This window comes from Pan paniscus, chromosome 12, assembly GCF_029289425.2.
Source record: "Pan paniscus chromosome 12, NHGRI_mPanPan1-v2.0_pri, whole genome shotgun sequence".
Taxonomy (NCBI): Eukaryota; Metazoa; Chordata; class Mammalia; order Primates; family Hominidae; genus Pan; species Pan paniscus.
This window is the reverse complement of record NC_073261.2, coordinates 38,567,415-38,593,526: the sequence shown is the minus strand read 5'-3', so window position 1 is coordinate 38,593,526 and position 26,112 is coordinate 38,567,415. Positions and strand designations below refer to the sequence as shown.

Here is a 26,112-nt window from a genome sequence, read left to right as displayed (position 1 = left end):
AATAAATTCCAAAGGCAAAACAAGTCTGTTGTTGAGTCCATACTATAATTTGCAAGTGGGGGAAAGGTGTGTCTCCTTTGTTAGCCATATCTGCTTTTTCTTCTCTGAACCCTTTTCTTGAGCCACTTGGAGTTCCTTTTCAATGGAACTCATTTAAAAAAAATATAGCCACCTGTATAGTTTCATCTGCTATTAGTGTTAGAGCAGCCTTTGGCTGCTGCGTCAACAAAATACTTTTTTCTCTGAAGGGCTGAGTTTGGAGTGTCCAGGAATCTTAATAATAGCCCCCCTTTTTTTTCTGGAAATTCCTTAGTAGGGGCTCTAAGTTCTGCCTCGTCCTGGGGGTCTAAACTACTGAAGGTTCTCCCTTTGGGTCAGGATTTTCTCTAAAAGGTGCTATGAAAACTTCTGTGGGTAGAGGAGGGAGTAAGGAACATCTGATCTGGGCAAGGCAGTTCTTTTGTTTTTTTTTGAGACAGGGTCTTGCTCTGTCACCCAGGCTGGAGTACAGTGGCATGATCACAGCTCACTGCAGCCTCGGCCTCCTGGGCTCAAGCGATCCTCCTGCCTCAGCCTCCTGAGTAGCTGGGACTACAGGTGCGTGCCACCATGCCTAGCTTTTTAAAAATTTTTTGTAGAGACGATGTCTCACTATGTTGTGCAGGCTGGTCTCGAACTCCTGGGCTCAAGTGATCCACCCACCTCAGCCTCCCAAAGTGCTGAGATTACAGATGTGAGCCACTGTGCCCAGCCAAGGCAGTTCTGAAAGGAAAGAATAAGAGGGTTCTGAAGGAGCAGGTGGAGGGGAGGAGGTGAGACAGTGGAAGCATGAGACGATTTTTTCAGTGAAGAAAGTTTCCAGGATCTTTTGGTTCACCTCCTGTATGGAAGCAATTTTATCATTACTTCTTTTAGAAGCTTTTAAAAACCATTGTAGTAACTATCCTATTCGTTGTGTTTAATTTTTAAGCCACTCCTCCCAGTTGTGCACGTAAATAATTCAATTTTGGGGTCTTGAATGAGCCCCATTTTGGCCAAGTTAAGCTAATTTAATTTTTAGTGATGTTGGTTCAATGAGTCAAAAAATTTATAAGATGAGGTGCTATAATTTTTAGTCACAAGCCTAGCTGGTGTCTTGGAAGATGGTAACTCTCCTTCAATAGCTTCAACTTCAGATGTCTTGTTTTAAATGTCTCTCCTCCCTTCTCCCTTGTCTGCACCAGATTAAGAATGTGTTCAGGGTCAAAAATGTGTTGCTTATGAGCTTCACTCCTCGGGCTCTTACCCCTGAGGTGGTCTGCTCACCCCTGAGCTGGTCTGCTCTCTTAGGTGTTTCAGGAGAAACTCGCCTGCTGAAGCAGTGAGGTGCCCTGAACGCTAGGCGACCAGCCTATTATGAGAGTTCCCTGGAGGAGCTATTACAACTTAAGTGTTTTCCTGTTGATGGTGAAGCCCTTTGGAACCACTACATGTCATGAGGAATCTCCTCTGACCCTTCCGCAAGATTCTTTGTCACTTAAAAATACCTGAGGTTCGGGCTGGTGGGCGCAAGCATCCTTTATATTTGGAGCAATTTTTATCTCTGTTGCTCTTATACAGAATGTAAAGGATTGGTGCAGACAAAGGAGCTTTTGAAAAGAAAAACACTCAGCTAGTCAAAGAAACCACCGCAAGGTGGTCAAGCTATAGCTTGGTTTTATACGTTTTAGGGAAACATAAGACATCTGTCAGTACATGTAACATGTACTTTGGATCAGTCTAGAAAGGTGGGACAACTTGAAGCTCCAGGGCAGAGTTGGGACTTCAGGTCATAGCTGCATTCAAAGATTTTCTGACTGGCAATTGGTTGAAATAATTATTATCTACAGACCTGGAATCAATAGAAGGGAATGTTTGGGTGAAGATAAGGGGTTATGGAGACCAAGGTTCTTATTTATGCAGATGAAGCTTTTAGGTAGCAGGTGTCAGAATAGATTGTAAATGTTTCTTATCAGACTTAAAAAGTGCCAGAGTCTTAATTAATTCTCCCCTGGGTCAAGGAAAAGACCTGGAAAGGGAAGGGGATTCTTTACAGAATGTAGATTTTTTTCCCTACAAGAGACAGCTTTACTGGGCTAAATATGTCAAAGAAATACATTTTAGGGTAAAATACAGTTTCTTTCAGGACCTGCTGTCATGTGATTCTATACTAGGATCAGGTTGGAATTTGGTGTCTTATTGCTACAAATAGTTTGTTTTGTTCATCTTAAGATCTGTTTTAGCTGGGAGTGGTGGCTCATGCCAGTAATCTTAACACTTTGGGAGGCTGAGGTGTGAGGATTGCTTGAGCTCAGTTTGAGACCAGCCTGAGCAACATAGTGAGACCCTATTTCTAAAAAAAGATTAAGAACAAAAATCTGTTTTAATGTTAATGCTTGTCAGTAGTGCCTGAATTCCAAAGGGAAGATGGTATAATGAGGCATATCCGACTCCCCTTTCCCATCATGACCTGAACTTGATTTTCAGGTTTTCTTTGGAATGCACCTGGCTGAGAGTAGAGGTCCATCAGTCAGTTGGGAGGCATAGAATTTTGTTTTTGGTTTACAATGAATATAGGGTAAAAAGTTAACCAGTATGCAGGTGTCTCAGGATCTGGAGAGAAATGATTGATTTTCTCCTGCATTTGTGCTTCATCTGATAGGCAAGAAGGTTACAATCAGCACATGTTAGTGAAATGTTTGGCAAATTCCAGCCTTGCAAGTGAGAGTTCATCTTTAATTCATAGGCCTAGTTTCTTTTACCTGTGTGTTCAACCTGCAGCTATCTTGAGCTGCTTTTAAAATTCTTTCAGATTTTCTTTTTCTGACAACTTTAGGTAATTGTAATTCTGAATGGATAAATGGAAGATGAACATTTGCTTATTCTTTACCTTGCTCTCACAGTTCACCCTCCCTCTCCTCTCCTAATTGTCCCAGTACAGTTACTTTTTAGTTAGGTTTTACTTGGTTTTTACAGAATTGTAACTGTGCAAGAACCACACAGTGTGTTATGTATGATTACTTTTCCTTGCCTGCCCAATATTTTGTTTTCCCCAAAGTGGTGAAATCTGTTTTTTCCAGCACAGTGGGTATCCCACTTCATCAATTTCATCTGCTTTGTGAAGGCTGTTTGGGTCATCCGGGATGATCAACTGTAAGCCGCTATACTTGGCTGCACTCTTGGGGGTCTCCCTTCACAGTCAGGAAATTTCCTTCTCTTTTCTCTTGTTTTGGGTTGCCCTTGCTTCTTCTTCTTCTTTTTTTTTTTTTAGACGGTGTCTTGCTGTTGTCACCCAGGCTGGAGTGCAATGGCATGATCTCACCTCACTGCAACCTCCGCCTCCCGCGTTCAAGTGATTCTCCTGCCTCAGCCTCCCAAGTAGCTGGGAGTACAGGTGCCCGCCACCACACCCAGCTGATTTTTTTGTATTTTTAGTAGAGACGAGGTTTCACTATGTTGGCCATGACATTTTGGATGTCTGAATATATATATATATATATATATATATTTTTTTTTTTTTTTTTTCAAGCTACGAGTAGGACTTTTTTTTTTTTTTTTTTTTTTTGAGACAGTGTCTTCTCACTGTCACCCACACTGGAGTGCAGTGGTGCAATCTCAGTTCACTGCAGCCTTGACCCCTTGGCCTCTAGCCATCCTCCCACCTCAGCCTCCTGAATAGCTGGAATACAAATGTGTGCCTCCACACCTGGCTAAGAAAATATCTTTATGCGACTTTTCCTCAGTCATCATTTGACTCTACAGAGCACTATGTTAAATACTTTCTCAGGAATTTTGTAGGCATTTCTCTGTTGTCTTCTGGTTTTTAATTTGCTGTTGAGGAGGTAGATACCCTTCTGATTTGTGATCCTTTGTATGAAATCTATTTTTAATTCTCTAAGGACTCACATACCGTTTTATTATCATGTTTTTCTCCAGCATTCTGAAAACACCATGATGTGTCTCTTGGTATGGATCTATTTTCATCCAGTGTGCTGGGCACTTGCTGGGACAGCTCATCATGTGTATTCACACTCTGCAATTTTGGGAATATTTTCCCTATTGTTTATTTCATTTTTCTTCCCTCTGTTTTTTCTGGTTCATCTTTCTGGGACCCTTCTTGTGACTTTGGTGCTTGTGGACAGTCTCATTTTGTCCCTTTGCTTCATTTTTAGCTTTGCCTTTTTCTGACCCTTTTATTGAGCTTTCTTTGTTCTCATGTGTTCAGTTTCTAATAGCTCTTTTTTGTTTGTTTTCTGAAAATTTTTCGTAGTAGGATCTTATTCTTGTTTTATGGTTAATTTTTTTTTTTTCAATTTCTTCACTGAGGATGTTAATGATTTTTTGTTTAAGGGACTTCTTCTTGTACAGGTTTCCTCAGTTGTTTTTTCCAGTTCATGGGAGGTACACTTCACAGTAAAATTCACTCCTTTTAAGTATAATTTTTAGTTTTGACAAGCACAGTCATGTAACAACCAACACAATGAAAATATTGTTGGATTGTTTGGTCTATTAAATTATGTCTGTTTTCTATCTGCTCATTTTTTGTTTTTGTTTTTTTGTTGTTTGTTTTTGTTTGTTTGTTTGTTTTTTAGATGGAGTTTTACTCTGTCACCCAGGATGGAGTGCAGTGGCGCGATCTGGGCTCACTGCAACCTCCGCCTCCTGGGTTCAAGTGATTCTCTTGTCTCAGCCTCCAAGTAGCTGGGATTACAGGCACCTGCCACCACACCCGGCTAATTTTTTTGTATTTCTAGTAGAGACAGGGTTTCACCATGTTGGCCAGGCTTGTCTCGAACTCCTGGCCTCAAGTGATCTGCCCGCCTTGGCTTCCCAAAATGCTGGGATTACAGGTGTGAGCCACTGTGCCTGGCCCCTGTCTGCTCCTTTGAAGAGTGCTGGGCTACCTGATTGTCAGCCAGCTCTCAAGATGAGGATTGTCTGTCAGGCCATTACCTTGGGGAACTCCTGATGTCAGATCATTTGTCTTTCCCCTGGCTGGTCAGATGTCCTAGAGAAGGCTGCCCCATTTCTTTTTGGGAGGGGTATGCATGGCTACCCATGGCCTGGGAGTCAAGTAGGTAAAGAGGACTAGAAGATGTCTGTCAGTATTCTGGATGTAAACTTGCTTTTAATTCTCTTGTTTTCAACACAATACCTGTGGTAGATGAGAGAAAGTGCAGCATCTCCTGAACCTGGGCATGAACATGTGACTTGTTTGTCAGCCACCGAGTTCTGGGATAGCTGCTGTTCAGCAGTAGCTCACTGATAGGGTACCCTTGTCCTCAAATGTGCTTGGCCACTCAATCCTAAGACCAGCGTTTGACCTTCTCTAGAGAATCAGCATGCTGTTTTGGGAGTACAGAGGGAGGATTAGAGGTATAACAAGTTTTAAATTAGCCTTTCAACCAATCTTCTCTTTTTTTTACTCCTACTGTAACCACACAATAGGTTTGTCACTTAATGCGAACAGCAAGTCAATACGCAGACACACTGGTTTGTAGCAGAGAAAGGTTTAACCATAGGGGCACCAATCAAGGAGACAAGAGGAATCCTCAAATCTGTCTCCCTGAGTAGTTGGGGGCTGGGGATTTTAAGGGTTTTGGAATGGGTTGAAGTGTGGAGATGATTGGAAAGAGTGCAGGGTGAAGTCAAGGGACAGGAGAGGAAGAAACAGTATTCTCATGCTGATTTTGTTCCTCTTCGGGGGGAAGGGAGGCTTCAAACTGGTTGATGTCAACTATTCAGCTGGAATTCAGGATCTGAAAAAATCATAAGCAGTTCTTAAAAGCCTTATGATTCTAATTAATGTCAGAGATCCCATCTATAAGAACAATGGGGGATGCAATTAATTCTTAAAAGCCCATGACTCTAATGTCAGAAATTCTATCTATAGGAACAGTGAGGATACAAGTGATCAGTATCTAGAGCTACATGACTTTTGGTTACAAGGAAGTGGGCCAAAGTGCAGCCTGATTAATGCTTAATTATAACTATATTTTTGTTCAGAATTCTTGTTAACCCTGTGAGGTTGGCTTCACATCCTGGAGTTGAAAATATCACTGCTTCCTGAAACTTTTGGGACGTTCTGTGGTATTTTAGTTACTTCTTAGCTTTCTTTAGTACTGGCCTAGGTTTTTTGTTTCTTATTCCTGCATTTACCGTTGTCCATCAGTGTTCCAGCTTTTAAAATTCGTTGCTATTTTCTCCTCTTTCATGAGGTTTATTCCTTTAAGAAAAAATCCTTTATTGTAGTTTCAGAGAGGTTTTGAGAAGGAGCTGTGAAAGGAAAATAAATCTTGGGCCCCCAAATCACTAAGCCAAGGGAAAAGTCAAGCTGGGAACTATGTCAGGCAAATCTGCCTCCTATTTTCTTTCTAAATAAGATAGCTACAAAATTAAAAAGCTCCATACCTCCCTCAAAATTTGCCTACAAGGAACTTCCTTGTGGACAAAAGACAGAACTCAAAGTCATCCCTCTGAGGCTCACCTGATACAAATCCATATCTGATTGCTTCCTCTACCCTATTGTTTATGTACAAATGTAGATACTGAGCTAGACTAAATTGTGTATTCAGTGGATAGCCGCTTGAGGACTCAAAAGAATGCAGTCTTTTGTCTATTATCTACTTATGACCCGGAAGACCCCTTCCCCGCCTCAAGTTGTCCTGCCTTATCAGACTGAACCTAGGTACATCTGATACATATTGATTGATGTCTCATGTCTCCCTAAAATGTGCAAAAGCAAGCTGTACCCCAACCACCTTGGGGCACTTATCAGGACCTCCTGAGTCTCTGTCACAGGCACATCCTTAACCTTGGCAAAATAAACTTTCTAAATTGATTGTGACCTGTCTCAGATACAGGTTTACAGAGCTGAGCTAAATGCAGGTGTTCAAACTGCCATCTTTACCTGGAAGTTTGATCCTGTGTTTTTAAAATAGCACTCCTCACCCAACTGAGTTTTATGGTGATAATTGATAACAGTGTATCCAGACTGGAAAATGCTGGCCCATTCCGGTTAACTGTGTGGAGGAGTCATTGAGAGTTCACAGGGCCTTTTAAAATTCACTTGTTCAGGTTACTTTTTTTCCCACTCAAATGTAAACTTATTTTTGTGTTAAGTTTAGCCAGATACAGTCTCTGGAAATGGTTGAAAGGAAGTCAAAATATTTTTTGGGGGCCAAGAGAAAAACTCCCCCTTTGCCCTCTGAAGATTCACTGAAAATTACTGACAAAAGGCATACAAATGTGTTTGATCATTGTTTTATGTGGCACAAGTGCCTTCAGAATGCAGATCCAAAGATCAGAGGAAACTCTCCATTTTTATGCTTAGGTTCAGCAAAGTATGGACAGCCATGTAGGGATACGATTGGACAAAAAGGATATGATTTAATGCTAGTAGATACAGACTGAGTTGAGAAACCCAGCAAGACCCTCGGTTTAGATCCTTCCTGGTCTCTCTGCAGCACTCCCTCCTTGGTATGGGGCAGAACGGTCTTTGGAATGGGGGTCTTATGACCTACAGTCAGACAAAGTAGGCAAGATAATTTCTTTATGTCCAGTTTTGGCATAGAAAGATTAGGGAGGGAGGAGGTTAGAGTAATATTGTTAAATTTTGTGAACCCCCAAAATGTGAGATAGCTCCCAGGTAATTTAGAAAGTTTATATTGCCAAAGTTGAGGACATGTGCCTGTGACACACCTCAGGAGGTCCTGACGATATGTGCCCAAGGTGGTCAGAGCACAGTTTGGTTTTATACCTTTTAGGGAGACATGAGACATCAGTCAACATATGCAAGATGAACATTGGTTTGGTCTGGAAAGGCGGGACAACTTGAAGCAAAGGCGGGAAGACTTGAAGCAGGGAGGGAGCTTCCAGGTCATAGGTAAATAAGAGACAAATGGTTGCATTCTTTTGAGTTTCTGATTAGCCTCTCCAAAAGAGGCAATCAGATATGCATTTATCTCAGTGAGCAGAGGGGTGACTTTGAATAGAATGAGAGGCAGGTTTGCCCTAAGCAGTTCCCAGCTTGAGCGATTTTGGGGCCCCAAGATTTATTTTCCTTTTACATTTCCCCCCTTTCTTTTAAAAAATCTTTTGGAGAAAGCATTTTAGAAGAAAATGAGTCTCTGGCTTCAGGTTTCTTCAGATCTCTCATGGCTAGGATTGTTTATTCCTAGACAGGTAGTTCCTGAGTTATTAGGAAAGTTCATTTTTAGCAGGTCGTGAAGTCTCATGTCCTGTGAAGAGAAAATAGGGGGAGGAAGGGAGAAAAGCAACAACAAACAAAAGAACAATCCTGGAAAATTGATATAGGCCACATTACTCTAAAGTCCATACATTAGTAGACAGGTATGAAAGTGGCTTATGTATGTAAATAGGTTGCTGTTGTTTTCTTCTGAAGTTTAAGTTGTCTAGCTTCAGTTTGCAGGGCTTTATGAAAGCACAGTTTAGTTTTTGGTGACTCCAAATTCGGAACAGTGGGGAAAAAAGAAGGAAAAAAACCCCTGAAAACATTATTTTGCAGGGTTGTAGCCAAGAAAAATTAGAATTTGGTTCAAATTTTAGAAAATAATAAAATTGAAAAACATAGGCAAGACTAGAATGTAACAACAGGTGTGCTATAGTTTTTGAAACAATTTTTCTCTAGTTTCCCATTTTTACTAAAGACAAATCATGGTAGGACTGATGTGCTTTATTATACTTGGCCTTATTATTTGTATACAGTGCAGCAAGAATAATAATTACTTTTTTTACATAGGCTTTTTAATTGGCTTTGATGGAACTTTGTTCCATAGAAGGAATCTCAGATAAGACTCCTTTTTTAAAGCCGAGCCCAGCCATTATGGATTTGTACCATCAAATACTATGAGTTGGGTGAATTCCTTTCCTCTTGAGGTTCCAAGATAAACTTGGGCCTCCTAGGCCTGTCAGAAAGTGACATTCTTTACTTACCACAGCTCAGGAATCCTGTACAGGGACTGCATAGACAAAGGTGTAAGGTCAGTTTTTCCAAGGGGCTCCATAAGTCAGTTTGATTTCTTTGTGGAAGACACACCATTCAAGTTAAAGCCTTGGTAAAATAACCAGTTTCTTTAATTGTGCCCCATTACAAATGAAAACAGATTCTTATTGCACTTATGCAAATAACTGTATTGTCATAAGGTAAGAATAGTCACAAATACTCCCCAAGTTTTATAGAAATCAGGTAGAGAAAAACAAATATGCCCCAAATTTGGTTCATAAGAGTATACTTTACTAAATTGTTAAAAGCTATAAATAGCTTAAAAGAAGTTTTTTTGACTCTGAAAAATAAAAGAAAGGATCAGCAACGTCTTAAGCAAAACGTTAAAAAGATTACTTCAGACTTCTATTAGTTTAGTCCCTGCAGTTAATTACTGTTCTGCTTGATATTCATGAATATTTCAGCTCTCTGAGTCCTGAAAGTTTTTCCTTTATTCTGATGTTACAATCTCTAAAGTTGTGAGAAACTTGTATTCAAGAGCACCTGTTAAGAGTTTTATAGCTGATTATAAAGCCGCCTTCTAAAGAGGACCAAACAAGACAACAATTGTCATGGATGACAAAAAGTTTTAGGGCAGCTATAGTCAAGACACAGTTGACAAGGAGATTTGTTACCTCTGTGGCACATAGTAATTTAACATAACAATTATAATTATTACCGATAACATACATTAAGTCATATCAGAATTATAGGAGTTTCCCATAATTTTGGAACACATACCAATAACATTTATACAAATACAGCCCAGAGAAAAGCAAACACCATTTCATATTTGACAATGCTTCCTGTATAATTTTTATACCAAATAAGCCAAATTATGTCATTGTTTTAGATTTTAGGGAACCTGGTATCTTAAAGGATTAATTAGGTCAGAAAAAGACATAATTTGTAATTTGATTTTGGAAATATTGTCAAATATCAAAGGTTTAAAACACTTGATATCACAAAAGAGGATCACAGGTCATTGTAAAATAAGTCATTCATTTAACCAAAGTGATAACCTAAGGATTTTAAAAAAAAAAAGTCAAAAACCTTCATTTTTTGAGAGAGGAGACTTAATTTGCCAAACAATAAGCCCTAATAAAAACATGAAGCTAATTAAATTTGTTTTCCAAAATGTATAAACAATTTATAAAATTTTAATCTTGAACATAAGATATAACTTCCATAAGTCTTTTATAGACTTTATAACCTTTATTAAGGAGTCGGTTAATGCCTCAAGATAACCTTGTTAATCTGACCCAGGTGCCCATATGCTGGTCTTGCATCAGTGTGCTTTTGACATTAATGTTTGATTTATAGTGAAACTGAACTTATTTTATCTCTCAAAATTGGCCCTTACAATCTCACACACCCACCTGTTCCACAGTAGTCCCTTGGCATTGAGGAGTTGAATAGCTTTAATTTCTGGCCTGTGTCTCAGGAATGCAGTTTATTTTGATTGGCATCTTCTATGGGGCCTGATGATGAGGCTTTAATTACTGTCAGTATTTAAGATTTTACAGGACTTGGTATCCTTCTCAGACCCAAGAGTCAAAGCCCTGCAACTTAATGTTACAAGAACTTCAAAAGCACATACAAAAAGATACGTGGATGTAATAACCTTAATTTAAAAAAAAATTTGTCTCAGTTTTTTTTCGTAAGCAAACCAAAACTTAATGCCATAGGAATTATTTCCATAAAACGTAAAATCTGTTAGGCCAGTTACCAAAAGGCAAAAGGAAAGACCTTCTGCAGTGTACAGAATATTATGTTGGAAGAAAACATTTCCTTTAGACCTTTAAGAAATTATTGTTAGCATCAGGCCACAACAAATGGAACTTGAGGGGAAAAAAACTTACATGAGCTGAAAATGAGTTGGAGAACATTATTACTTTGCTCCTTTTAAAAGGGGAGAGAAAACTGAAAATGGTGAGATGTAATAAATGTCAAACTTCTAAAACAAAATTAAATAATTTAAATTATTTTAAAATACATTATTAAATATATTTTAAATATATATTATTTAAATATATAGAAATATATTTAATAGTTATGAGATACCATCTCACACTGGTTAGAATGGCTATCATTAAAAAGTCAGGAAACAACAGATGCTGGAGAGGATGTGGAGAAATAGGAATGCTTTTACACTGTTGGTGAGAGTGTAAATTAGTTCAACCATTGTGGAAGACAGTGTGGCAATTCCTCAAGGATCTAGAACCAGAAATACCATTTCACCCAGCAATCCCATTACTGGGTATATACCCAAAGGATTATAAATCATTGTACTATAAAGACACATGCACACGTATGTTTATTGCAGCACTATTCACAATAGCAAAGACTTGGAACCAGCCCAAATGCCCATCAATAATAGACTGGATAAAGAAAATGTGGCACATATACACCTTGGAATACTATGCAATCATAAAAAAGGATGAGTTCATGTCCTTTGCAGGGACATGGATGAAGCTGGAAACCATCATTCTTAGCAAACTAACACAAGAACAGAAAACCAAACACTGCATGTTCTCACTCATAAGTGGGAGTTGAATAATGAGAACACATGGACACAGGGAGGGGAACATCACACACTGGGGCCTGTCAGGGGGTGAGGGGCTAGGGGAGGAATAGCATTAGGAGAAATACCTAATGTAGATGATGGGTGGATGGGTACAGCAAACCACCGTGGCATGTATATACCTATGTAACAAAACTGCACATTCTGCACATGTATTCCAGAACTTAAAGTATAATTTAAAAAAAAGAAAATAAATTTAATAATTATACTTTAATACTTATAAATATATTAATTATATTACTAATATAATCATATTTTATTAATATAATTAGTATAATATAAAATACAACATATTAGTATATTGTTTTATTATTATAATTAATATATGTTAATATAAAACATAATAGATATATTTTAGATATATATTATATATACACACACACATACACACACACACACACCCCCACATGCACACATGTTTTTTGCAGCACTATTCACAATAGCAAAGACTTGGAACCAGTCCAAATGCCCATCAGTGATAGACTGGATAAAGAAAATGTGGTGCATATACACCATGGAATGCAGCCATAAAAAAGGATGAGTTCATATATATTATATAATTATAATTATGTATTGAAACATATATTAATAACAAATATATCTTTAAATACATATATTTATTTAAAAACATAATTAAAATCTCTAATAATTTATTAAGAGTAGATCCCTTAAGAAATCAATCCCTTACTGTTCTAATAAATTCTTTAGTATATAAATGGTTTTTTAAAATATCAAACCCAATCTCCAGAAAGACCATTATAATTTGTGTTTAATTATAGATGGCTTGATCTATAAAAGTTTTTTTTTTTTTAATCCTTTTATTGTGTCTTAGACTCTTCATGACATGCTTGGACTTTCTGGTTTGTCCTGAACATACCTCTTTCTTAAACAACCAGTCATTTTATTCTAGGCCCAAATTAACCATACAAGATTTTTTCTCATACAAAATTATTTCTCTTTAAGCTTTTTCACCAAAAAAACCCTTTTTTTTATAGCTTTCTTTACATCTCTCTTATTTTGTGGTTCCTTTTACAACTTGTTTTATACATAACCTTTAAAAAAGCTTTGAACCAAACAAAAATTGTTCACCTTTTTAAGGACACTTATTTTTGAAAGAATATTTTCCTACAATATATTTTTATTGGAAAATACCCAAATAATAAAATATCTATAATTTAACTTTAGATTCTAAATTATGACAAGTTTGTCTACAAGTATTTATCCCATTACATTTACTTATTTTAATTGTTTAGATTATTTATGAAAAGTTTGATAGTCATTATTTAAAGTTATGAAACTTTCCATTGCAAAATTCTGAGACAGTGAAGACGATAGGACCTAACGGACTCCATCTTGCTTCTAACCTTTACGCTGTCCTTGTTCATTCCTGGTCTTTGGGAGGAACTTAGTTTGTAGTTTAGCTTTGAAACAAAGACGTAACAGTCCTTTGTCTCATTTGCCATTATACATGCCATGGTCAGATCCTCTCACAGTACAAGGTGATCTCTGGTGCCCCCACAGCCAAAGAGGTCAGGTCACCCAATACAGGAAAACAGAGCTTTAGACCTAAGAAGAATCTGCCCATGACTCTTGAAACTCTGCAAAGAAAACAGAACAACCCCAACTGTGATGAGTGGCACCTTTGTTCTGAATTCTTTAAAGGGGTTCAACTCATTATAAACCTCTAGACTTTTTTTGGTACTGCAGATGGCAAAGGGGGAAGAAGGAGGTATAGGGTGGAAGAGAAGTAAATGAAAGAACATTTGTTTGTTTTTTTAAGACAGGAAGCAAACAGAAACCAAGTGCATAGTTTTTTGTTTGTTTGTTTATTTTTCCCTCTTTTGCAGCTGCGAGGAATTTTAGCGAAATTAGAAAGGGTTTGTTACCCATAATTTGGAATTCTTGCTTGGATTTGATCAAGTCAGGTAGAGTTGGTCAAATCTGTTGGGAGAAAGACTGCAAAAAACAACAATAATAAAAACCCTAACAATATGATCACCGAGTGCTCTAATGGTAAGGAGAGATTAAGACCAACTAGTTGTTAAGCTTTAGACAAGAGAAAACCCCAATTCAACTACTTACCTAGGGATGGGTCTCAGGCTAAAGACTGCTTTCTACCGCTCTAGAAGCAGGAGGAAAAAAACAACAAAAAATGTTGAACTCATATTCCCTGCTGGGAGTGACCTCAAACTCCATAAAGGAGTTACCTGCCTTCCATCGTCATGGAAACAGGAAATCTTGCATTCCTTGTTGGAAGCAAGTAAAACTCCAAAAAACAAAAAGGTTGGGGGAGTTGTACAGCAAAATAAACTTTAGATTTTGACCAGATTTGGGGAGATCAGGGATTCTCTGGAGGGTGTACTCCCAGACCTCAGCAAATTGTCCTGTTGGTTTGAGCCATAAAATTAGCTCATGCTGGTTGGTACTAAGCACTGATAGATTTGTCAAAGGTCAGGGGTACCTCTACTCAGAATCCCTCTGTGGTTACCAAAATGTCAACCCTGAAAATCTGAGACAGGTTTCAGGTAATTTAGAAAGTTTATTTTGCCAAAGTTGAGGACACGTGCCTGTGACACACCTCAGGAGGTCCTGACGACATGTGCCCAAGGTGGTCAGAGCACAGTTTGGTTTTGTACATTTTAGGGAGACATGAGGTGTTAATCAATATATGCAAGATGAACATTGGTTTGGTCTGGAAAGGTGGGACAACTCAAGCAAAGGCGGGAAGACTTGAAGCTGGAAGGGAGCTTCCAGGTCATAAGTATATAAGAGACAAATGGTTGCATTCTTTTGAGCATCTGATTAGCCTTTCCAAAGGAGGCAATTAGATATGCATTTATCACAGTGAGCAGAGGGGTGACTTTGAATAGAATGGGAGACAGGTTTGCCCTAAGCAGTTCCCACCTTGAGTGATTTTGGGGCCTCAAGTTTTATTTTCCTTTCACAGTTTTATGTCTGGCTTTGGGGAAAAGGGAAAAGGAAAGTGGTGGTTGTTTCTGTGACCTGCTTTGGGGAGGAGGGATTCTAGTTTCTATGGCTATCCTCAGGAGCATGAGAGGCCAGAGTCAGGAGGGCAGAATAATTGAAAGAAACTTTTGCCTCTGAATATGTTTCTTTCTTTTTTCTTTGTTTTGTTTTGTTTTTTTGAGACAGAATCTCACTCTGTCACCCAGGCTGGAGTGCAGTGGTGTGATCTCGGCTCACTTCAACCTCCACCTCCCAGGTTCAAGTGATTCTAATGCCTCAGCTTCCCTAGTAGATGGGATTACAAGCATATGGCAACACACCTGGCTAATTTTTTTGTATTTTTACTGGAGATGGGGTTTCACCATGTTGGCAAGGCTGGTCTCGAACTCCCGACCTCAGGTGATCTGCCCACCTCGGCCTTCCAAAGTGCTGGGATTACAGGAGTGAACCACTGTGCCTGGCAGCTCCTGAGGATGTTTCTGAGGCTTTTATTTTGGGGTATCCTGAGCCCTAACAGTTTCATGCCCTACTTTTTAAACAAGTAAACCTGTAGGGATTTAAATGATTTTGGTGGATTTGCTCTTTAAAATTAAAGGCCTTTAACTTTAAAGGTAGAAGGTAAAGAAGAAGGTAAAGTACCTGAAAGCCAGAACTGGTTTAAACCAAAAACAGCATTTATTGCTCACTCTGCCTTCGGTTCTACCTTGATTAGGTAGTAGAAGGGAAAATGTTTATGCTTCTACTATGTAAGCACCATAAAACCTGAAAACCACATTTTGTGAAATAATAAAACTACATTTTCAGGTTTTATTGTAAAATGAAGGGAAAACAGAAGTACCAGTAGCCTGCCAAGTGCCACTGTCCCTAATCATGAGACGTTTAGAGGTACCAGCTGTGGGGTTTGCTTCTTGCCTTTCTTCAGAATCACAAGCTAATCATTAGCTTTCCTGCTCCTTGCACTTTCCAGAGCTCTGGCCAGAAGAGGCAGGCAGGGGTGTTTACTCTACACGCTCCGGAGACCCTTTTGCTTCCCTGTTAGAAGCTTCTGGTGTCTAGCAGATGCAGATCTCAGTGGAGCACCAGAGGCTGCATATGCTCACTGAGCCAGTAGTGGGTCAAAACCCTTATGCTGTTTGTTGAACTCCATGCATCAGTTTGCCAAGGCTGCCATAACAAGGTTCCACAGACTGAATAGCTTAAAAAAAAAAACAGAAATGTGTTGTCTCAGAGTTCTGGAGGCTAGAAGTCTGAGATGAAGGTGTTGGCAGAATTGGTTCTCTGAGACTGTGAAGGAGAATCTGTCCTGTGCCTTCCTCCTAACTCTCTCGGTGGGTTGCTGATATCCTTTGGTGTTCCTTGGCTTGTAGGCCCATCCCCCGATCTCTGCCTGCATGTTCACATGTTGTTCTCCCTGTGGGCCTGTTTGTTTCTGTGTCAAAATTTCCGCTTTTAATAGGGACATCAGTCATACTGATTTAGAGCTTACTCTAATGGCCTCATTTGAATTTGATTACCTCTCTAAAGACACTGTCTCCATAAAACATCACATTCTGAAGTACTGAGGCTTAGAACTCCAATAGATCTTTTTTGGGGGGAACACAATTCAACCTAACATTCAGGAAGGATGAGGCTCACACCATTTGTAATCAGGACTTCTCTGTAGAGCTTCTGGACCACTCCTGCGGGGAGGCAAGTCACAGGTTGGGAGAAGGGAGAGTTGGAGAACTTGCTGATGGGAACAGGCTTAAAGTGTTCTCTCCTAGTGGGATCTTGAAGTCATTGTACAGGGGCCCAGACTTCAGTTGACCGTTTTAACAAACCGGCAGAATTCCTGAGCCTCGTGTTGTGAATTGGGGCACAGAACTGTTTTAAAGGGAGTACAGATGCTCCCCTTGTGTTGTTGCTTATTGTCTGTTGGGGAAGATGGGAGAGTCTCAGGGCTTGCAGAAGTTGAGGGTGGAGTATGGGGGTATGCAGGGGAATCACAGTGGGCCTCCCAGCTGCAGAAACAGACAGTGCTCACCGACCAGGCCCTTCTCATGTGCCAGGCTTTGGTCAGGTACTGGGGTGGGCGGCTGGTGGTTGTGGTGAGGAGGCATAGCTCAGTTGGTTCTAGTGATCATTTAAGGCAAGCTTGTCCAACTCGTGGCCCAAGATGGCTTTAAATGTGGTCCAACACAAATTCATAAACTTTCTTAAAACATTGAGTTTTTTTGTAATTTTTTTTTTTTTAAGCTCACCAGCTATTGGTAGTGTTAGTGCATTTTATGTGTGGCCCAAGACAATTATTCTTCCAGTGTGACCCAGGGAAACCAAAAGGCTGGACACCCCTGATTTAAGGTATATTCATTTGTATAAGAATAGAGAGGCCCTTGTGCATGGAGAGTGTGTGTTACTATCTTCAGTTTCTGGTGTGGTGCCTGGCACTCCACAAATATTCAAAGAATTAATGCTACATTCATGTATGCAATATTTTGTAAGTATATGGTAGAGAAGAAGTAGAGATAATGTGCCTTTTAGGGGAAGGAGAGCCAACTCCTTGTCCAGGACATGACAGCTATTTTTAAAACGTCCTTATCAGTTAGCAGTGTGGGGTTTTTTTTGTTTGTTTTTGAGAAAAGAGTCTTGCTCTCTCGCCCAGGCTGGAGTGCAGTGACACTATCTCGGCTCACTGCCACCCTCCACCTCCTGGTCTCAGATGATCCTCCTGCCTCAGCCTCCTGAGTAGCTAGGGTTACAGGTACCATGATGCCTAGCTAATTTTTGTATTTTTAGTAGAGATGGGGTTTCACCATGTTGGTCAGACTGGTCTTGAACTCCTGGCCTCAAGTGATCCACCCACCTTGGCCTCCCAAAGTGCTGGGATTATGGGCATGAGCCACCGCGCATGGCTGTTAGCGATGCGTTAATGATTGGTTTAATACCTCTTGTGTGTGTGTGTGTGTGTGTGTGTGTGCGCACGCGTGCATGTGTGTGCATGCGAGAGAGAGAGAGGAGCATGCCAGTCTGCAGCCTTACCCCTGCCCTCCCTCTGCAGCGTTCTCTGTAAACTAATCTCAGAAGTGTCATATCATCACCTCCGCTTTGTGCCATTGGTCACTCACACAGACTAACTCTGGGACAATGGGAAGGGATGATCCAAAGAGATGAATGTCAGGAGGTGAGGATTATTGGGGCCCTCTTTGAGGCCACTTTCCAATGTTTTTGTAGTCTCAGATCTGAAGTTAGGATGGTTTCTCTAAAACTACTTTTACTTTTTTAAACTTTAAAGTTCAGGGGTACATGTGCAGGTTTGTTATGTAGGTAAACTCATGTCATGGGGGTTTGCTGTACAGATTATTTTGTCACCCAGGTGTTAAGCCTAGTACCCATTAGTTATTTTCCCTGATCGTCTCCTTCCTCCCACCCTCCACCCTCTATCCTTCAGTCAGCCCCAGTGTGTATTGTTGCCCTCTGTTAGCTCCCACTTACAAGTGAGAACATGTGGTATTTGGTTTTCTGTTCCTGCGCTAGTTTGCTAAGGATAATGGCCTCTGGCTCCATCCATGTTCCTGAAAAGGACGTGATCTCTCTCTCTTTTTGTTTTTAACGGCTGCATAGTTCTGATAGTACTTCTGGAGAAATCTAAGAATTAAGAAATAATCTAGCAATACTATTTTTGCTGTTTTCCTTTTCAGCATATATTTCTCTTTAATAAGTTCAAAATCATAAGGTTTTTTTTGAACTTGCTTATTCAGCCAGCATTTTATTTTAGCTTTTTATTATGGCAAATTTCAAAGTTTAGAAAGGAGAGAGAACAATAAGATGAACTTCCATGTACTCAGCATCCAGTTTCAATAATTATCAGTTCACAGCCAATCCTATTTCATCCATACCTAAATATCCCCCTGACTCTTGTTATTTAGAAACAAATTCCAGGCATAATATCATTTCATTGTATATATTTCATATGTCTCTCTGGAAAATGGGGAGTCTTTTAAACATCACAACAATATTAAAAAGAGCAATAATTTCTAATAACATCAATAATTTTTAATAACATCAAATCTGGGGTTCAAAGTTTTTTTATTGTCTTATCCTTTAAAAGTATATTTTTTAGTTTGTTTGAATCAGGATCCAACATTACAATTTTCAAGATCTTTATGTTTTAGCCTTAGAGTCTTACGATTTTAGATTAGAAGGTTGGCCTCGGTCATTTCATCTGTCCCTACCTTTTTATAGATGAGAAAAATTGCCAAGGGTCACAGGGCTGGCTCATTTAAGATTAGAACCTGGACCTTCTGATTCTTAATCTCAGGTGCTTTTTGTTTTTAGCAGAAAACGTTGTGAAGGCTTGTCTTTACAAAAAAGTTTTCCATCCTTTGGTTTCTGTGCATTATAAGCAATGACATGAACATAAACCCACATCACTGGGACTTGGGCATTCAAACATGAAGGTTTGAGGTACCTTTATTCCAGCTACGAATCCTGCTCAGAGCCAAAATTTGATGGCTGTAACCACTGTTCTCCCTTTTGTCACCTTTTTAAGAAGGTTAGCTCTGAAGCTTGACTATAACGTCAGTGGTGCTGACTTTCTCACAAACATCCTAAATCTCTCCCAGTCTAGTGTGCTAAATTTGCTGACTTCCTCACTTAGTCTTTCTGAATTCTGGCATTTTTAAGTGTATATATTCTTTTCCTCATATTTACTTAACAGTGTGGGCTGGAAACCACTCCGTGTCCATTCATAATGATCTTCCTCAGTCTGTTTTTATACCATTGGATTGTTTTAAAACCTTTGTAGTAAGTTGTGGATTTGGTTCTATGTTAGGAATTTTTTGTCACACTTGTTTTGCCAGAAGCTTTAGGATGCCGTGGCATTCTCTTTCATCACAAGTCACTGACGAGGAGCTCTTAGCTTCGCATTGGAACAGGGTCTTTGCTGTGCTGTTTGCCTTTTCCCAGCTCCCAGGTTGAATCAGCAGTTAGTTTTGCCATTCATGGGGCTAGATCTCCTACCTCATGGTGGGCCATGCTGGGCTTTGGGAGAGGGCCTGGGTAGGACTTGGGACACTTAAATCCGGAAGAATTCTGAGAATCCTTGCCATGAACTCAAGTAAATGATCATGGTTGCTCTTCCCTGTCCTCTGCAGGCCCGCCAGCTCATCCTGCAGTATGGCTTGACCCTCAGTGATCTGGATCGACACCCAGAGGTAAGATTGCCACTCAGAGGCAGACCACTGCGTATTTCTTTCCGCTTTTTTATGGCTGTCACTTGTTCATGGGCTCCAGATATCTTGTAAAATCTAGGGAAGATGTCAGTTAGTTGTACCAAGTTTTCTCCTGGGACCTTGAGTATTAATTTTGGCTGAGGTCACAAGTGCCGAGGTGGTTCCTTTCCACCACATTCCTTGTGGTTTAACCCCGAGGGCTCAGTGTGAATGTAGTGAAGGGAAGTGGGCAAGCCCAGGGCTATATCCAGGGCTTCCTGAGGTCTTTGTGCAGAGGTATAAGAGTGAGCCAGCTCATGGAGCTTGCCACTAAGTGGAAATAAGGAAGAATCATCTGAGGCAGCCATGGACATTTGAAAATATTAAAACTAAGTTTTGTGGTAAACACTAACACAGGGGCAGTCCAGAGGAGACTGACGTTGGTGAGGGTGAGCAACATCACAAACCCTACCTGGCATTTTCTGAGCCATTATTATGTACCAGCTTTTGTGCTAAGTGCTGTACCTGTATTAAACTGTTTTATCTCCAGTATTCTTGAAGATAGGATACCATAATTTTCCCATTTTATAGATGTGAAAAAGGCACAGAGAGGGTAAGTCATATGGCTAATGCCACAGGTCTTAAGTGGCAGAATCAGAATTTGAACTCAGGCACATCTCTTCTAGACTAATGCTAGTTTGAGTTTTTTGGGAAGAGGTAAAGTTTGAATTGGGCTATAAAGGCCAGGTGGCAGGGGCAGGAGAGAACATTCCAGAGAGTGGTAGATGGGAACCACAGGAACAGCTCCATGTGGGCAAATGGACACTGCTCGGACTGGCTGGGGTGATAGGACAGAGTGAGTGTACTGCGTTGGTGCATAGTGGGGAGAGGGAAAGCAAAGCTGGATAGGAAAAGTGGGGTGGTTTTATGGCACCTGGAAAACCAGGCAGGTTGAGACTTGATGGTGATCTGGTAGCCCATGTTTCTGTCATACACACGGGCCTCACAGGGGTTAGTAAGAACTATGGGAAGGACTTGGGGATTTCTGTGGGCAGAGCCAGGGGCACAGGCTGATCATGTGTTCAGCAGCTGTGAAGAGAGTGGTTTGGGCTGAAGGTGGGCCTGGAGCCCAGACAGAAAAGGTTGCCACTTTCCATGCCCCTGAGAATTGCCACAGTGCAGCCTGGCTCTGGGGTTAATGCAGGCCTGGGGAGAGCAGTGCCTACTGTAACTTCAGACAAAGGCTGGAATCTGTAAAAGGCTGGAAGCAAGCATGACCCATATGAAACTGTATTTTTTATACCTGTGCCATGCCAGCCATGCCAAGCAACTTAGTAACTGCACCATGAATAGAATTTGTACCCTGCATACTGCTTGCTGTTTTTAAAAATATACTTGGGGTTCCTACAGTGTCCATGCAGAGTACCATGAGTGATGAGAAATGTGTAACTTTCTTGATTTTGATTTTTGAAAGCTAGATGAACCCATTTGCCCCTCAGCTGCTTTTGGGGCTTGTGGTGGAGCTTCCTAATAGAGGGAGCAGGCAAGCCCAGACAAGTGGGGTCTTAGTGGCAATGCCCCAGTCATTTCCAGTTTGGGAACTCATCAACTTTCTTATGTATCTCTTCATTTGATCTTCATGTCCACTTAAAATTGCCTGTGAGGTTGCTCACAGTTAGTACAGAGACTTCTGAATCAGTTTTTTTTTTTGCATTTTTCCCACCCCCATTGGAATTTAGTAGCACAGATATTACTGTATTGGCCCTTTGGTGGGACAAAACTCATTGTAATGTCTAAGATTTTTTATTCCCCCACCAAAAACTAATTTTTGCCTCTTGGGGGAGGTGATAGCACCCACACTGAGAACACGTGCTCTAAATAACGCCAGCTTGTCCACAGAGAAGCCCATCAATGAGAAAAGGGAACATAGTCTTGTGGGTAAGAACTGCATCCCGGTTAGAGTCCCAAGTCCTGTGCTGTTTCCCTTTGATCCTAGTGGAGCAGCTTAACCTCTTGTAGCTCAATTTCTTGATTTGTTAAATGGGAGTACTAGAATTAGCTAATAGGGCTGCTGAGTATCTGATGAGCTATTGCATGCTCAGGCAATTAGCAGAGGCTCCCCTCGAGTGGTTTTTGTATCTTTACCTTTCCCCCAATACAGATCGACCTTGCCATCGATGGTGCTGATGAAGTAGATGCTGATCTCAATCTCATCAAGGGTGGCGGGTGAGTGTTGTGGGGGCTTCTGTGCTAAAGAGTATCTGCCAGTTAATCCTTAGCAAAGCAAGATGGATACAGAATAAACAAATTGCCACTGTGACATATGCAAGTTTGTCTTTCTCCTAGGATATTGATAGCATATGGCCTAGACCCAACTCAGCATTTCTGGTCATTAACAGCAATTTACTGACAAGGAACCTGGGCCTCTTTAGTGAGATCATTCATCGTAATGGATTCTCTGTGGATTTGTGTTCTTTTGTTGATTCAGACTTTAAAAACTTAAGGCCAAATAAAAATAATACTGGGCTAGATTGTTAGGTCTGTGGGTACCAGTGTGTGACTTTTGCTTTAAAGCTGTGCTTACTTCTGTGAGCAGTTAGGGATATTATTTGTTCCTTTGGAAAACATTAATTGGGTATTTCTTAAGTGCTGATTTGGGGAGTGGTGGGAATGGTGAGTTGAAAAAGGTGAAATCCTGTTCTGCTGGTTCTTATAATCAAGCAGACTATTGAGTGATGCAGCATTTGTTTAAAATCACACTTTACTGTTTATTAGATTTTCTTACGTGTTACTTAATCCTGTCAACTGCAGATGTGAGATAGTTTAGCTGCTAAACCCTAGAGGTAGACCTGGACCCAAATCTGCTGATTCAGTGCTCTGGGCTCTCTCCACTTCATCACCCTCATTGGCAAGTAGTCGACTGGGCAGGTTGTTCAAAGCGTGCTCTCCTCAGCTTCTAGACCCTCCCATTCATGCCATGTCCAGATGACGTCTCCCTGAACACAATGCTCCCTCTCAGACGCACTTGGATGGAATTATGCCTGGCCTGAATGGGAACCTTGTCTGCTTTCTAGGTTTCTCCCAGACAAGGGTAATGTTTCTAGAGTCCATTTACTAGGAGCAGCATGATGGGACTGGGGATGTCCCTTTAAAAATTAAAAGTTAAGTTTCTCTTTAAGTGCCAGGATTGAGTGGATTTGGGATTCCTGTATTTAACCTTAGTTCCCAAACTGAGATTTTTGTCTTACTCCTGTGTTCCTTTGCTTCTTTCCTGCAGAGGCTGCCTGACCCAGGAGAAGATTGTGGCTGGCTATGCTAGTCACTTCATCGTGATCGCTGATTTCAGGTACAGTTTCTGGTGTCTGAACTGCCAACTGTGGAGGTACATTGGACCCCCAAGCCTCATCCCCATTTTTGTGAAAGAGGAAATGGAGAGCTGCAGGGACTCTCTGACTTTCTGAGACTGTTGGCTAGGACTTAGTACAGTGTCTAGGAGACCTTATGTTCTGCTTCTAGGCTGAAGGTAGATGTTGCTAATCACAGCACTGTTATCCACAGCCAGGATCTCTGGCATTGTTTCATGTGTTCAGTGGAACGGGGAAACAGCTTGTCACCCTGTTAGCAGAGCATGCTCTCATGTGTCATGTCACTCACTGGATCCTCACAGGGAGCCTCAGAGGAGGCAGGGTGTGCCCTGCCCACGGGCAGTGACTCAGCATGCCCTGCTTCTTCTCGGGTCAGGGTTTGCCGCAGGTGACTGGTGTCGTTGATAGTCTTTGACCAGGCTCTCAGATGCTCCTTCAAGGAATGTAGTCAAAAGCACTTGTGCTGAGCATGTTAATTTCAAATATGTGTATGTGTATATTTACTTGTGAAATATAGCCACAGGACGAGCATAAATATTAAACACCTACATACCCACAAGCCAGCAATATCAGATTTTAACATTTTTGTCATATTTATTTCAAATAGCTCTTTTCCTATATAGTGAAACAGCTAATTCATTTGAAGCCCCATGTATATTGCCCTTGATCACTTTCCTTGCCTTCCCACCATCTCATTAACCCCATTCCTGAATTTGGTGTTTGCCTGTACTGTTGAGCTTATTTACTTTTATTGTACTTTCTGACTCCTTCTTTCCAGGAAAGATTCGAAGAATCTCGGGGATCAGTGGCACAAGGGAATCCCCATCGAGGTCATCCCAATGGCCTATGTCCCAGTGAGCCGAGCTGTGAGCCAGAAGTTTGGGGGCGTGGTTGAACTTCGAATGGCTGTCAACAAGGCTGTGAGTGGCCTGGTTGGGCCGGGGGTGTGCTGGGTGCACTCAGGTTTTCAGTGTGGTGTCCTCCCTTCTGTTGCAGTTAGGTCATGTGTGCTTCCACCAGGCAATTGGCTTTTATTTATTTTTAATTGATGTATTTGTTTATTTTCGGAGAGTTGGCCTGTTAGTTTCTGCATTCAAACTCGTGTAGACAAGACCACACTTAATACAGTGCGTCTCCTTTGTACAGATAGGGGAGTGATTCTTTCTCTGTGCCTCAGGTTCTGACATCCCACAGGTGATCTGACCTTTGTGCCTGAGGCCTGGAACACCCTGATTGGCAGCTGTGAAACCCTGGCTTTGGGAACCTGCTTGGAGCAGAAAGTTTTTTAGGTTCCATGGTGTAACTTCTTTTCTCCCTCTTCTTTCCTCTCATTCTGTGGTTAAATGTGACAAGAAGTAGAATTTCTTGGGGTGTGTGAACTCTTCCCCAGGAATACTCTCCAGATGGTCCAAATTTTTCGTGTTTGAAGAGTTAGCTTCTAAAGTGGATTGCGCAGAACTTTTCCCTCTTTTTATACTTAAATAAACAAATAAGCAAAGACAGCAATCCAGAAGCTAACCACAGTTACATATGTAACTACGTAAACATTTTGGAGGATATCGAAAAGATCTGTCACCCTACCCTGATACATTTTTATTTTGATATATTTTGTCCCCAGTGTTTCTGTGACTTTTAAAAAAACACCGTAGTTCTGTTCCTAGTGGTTGTACAGTGCTCTGACTGACGTTCAGATTGTCGGCACATGAAAGAAATGCAGCATGAAATGGAGAAGTCGTTCAACCTTGACCCTGTCAGAGTTCTTATTTGAAAGCCACATTGCTGCTAGTGTTCTTATTGTCTTTTGGACTCTGTTTCTTGCCCTTTTTCTTATTAGCCAAGTAGTAACTGAAGGAAGCAGATAAGAACAATGAATTTTGGACTAAAGGAAGTAAGAACAATGAACCAGAAATCAGATAGGAATGTGGTGATAATTGTGACTTGGTCACATAGTGATAGTGGGAGCTCATGTGAGTAAAAATAGCTTGATACATTTGTTAAGAGGCTTGTATTCTCTCTCTCTCAAAAAAAAAAAAAAAGACTACAATCTAAGTCTTTCTGATTTCAAAGCTCCTGCTTATTACCACTTCACAGCACACCTAGAAAGCATAAGGTGGGAGCAGGTTAAAATGCATACTGGTCTTTGGTTATCCCCTCTACTTTCCTGTCCTTCTTTGCCTACCTGTATCTGCATCCTTGGTCACTGTGGAAAATTATCTTCTAGGGTCCTGTGGTGACAGATAATGGGAATTTTATCTTGGACTGGAAGTTTGACCGGGTACACAAATGGAGTGAAGTGAACACAGCTATCAAAATGATCCCAGGTAACATGAGTGGTGTTCACCAGTCATATACACACCCATGCCCTTCATAACTGGCCCCTACATCTGGCCACAGAAGGCACAATGGACATGGGCTTTGTAAGGCTTGGTTGGAAAGAAGAATTCCCTTTATACCATGTTTGGGTTTTTAACTTTACCTCCTTTGCCATATTCCCTTCCCCCAACAATTGTTGCTTACCTAGCAGCTTTGTTGCTTGTGCATTTCACAGCCTGTTTGAGTTGGGATAGTCCTGAAGCTGATGGAAGTTCAGAGGGGACTTGCCTTGAAATAAGGCCATCATCTTTGGGTAGAACCTTTCCTTCCAGGAGCTGGACTGCAGCCTTTTTTTGTGGGCTCTCTTCTTAAGTAGGGGGGAAAATGACTCAGTTAATCCACATTCATTGGATGTATGCCAAAGGCAAGATGTTGTGCTGTATGTTACAGGGGATACTTCGATCTGGAGGACTTGTAATCTGTCCTCAAGGAGAATTGATGTAAACCTGGGGAAATCTGTGTGTGTGTGTAGAAGCCATGCCTACAAATAAGATAGAATGTGCTCATTTCTACTAGAGCAATACCAAGAGTCTAGAGTGCACAAAAAGTTTCTTTTTGGGAGAATGTGAGGATGTTCTATGGTGTAGAGGTGGTTTTTCATCCATGCCTTGG

The 26,112-nt window shown here is 40.7% G+C and overlaps 1 protein-coding gene across 1 annotated transcript in view; it reads left to right on the top strand.

Annotated features, from left to right (window-relative positions):
• Positions 1-26,112, top strand: part of RPIA (ribose 5-phosphate isomerase A) — a 69,339-nt gene that overhangs the window by 31,032 nt on the left and 12,195 nt on the right. Inside the window, exons 5-9 of the mRNA XM_003805850.5 lie at positions 19,706-19,765; positions 21,924-21,988; positions 23,040-23,108; positions 23,906-24,047; positions 25,349-25,448. Coding sequence (XP_003805898.1) covers positions 19,706-19,765; positions 21,924-21,988; positions 23,040-23,108; positions 23,906-24,047; positions 25,349-25,448 — 436 coding nt within the window. The remainder of the gene's footprint in view (positions 1-19,705; positions 19,766-21,923; positions 21,989-23,039; positions 23,109-23,905; positions 24,048-25,348; positions 25,449-26,112) is intronic.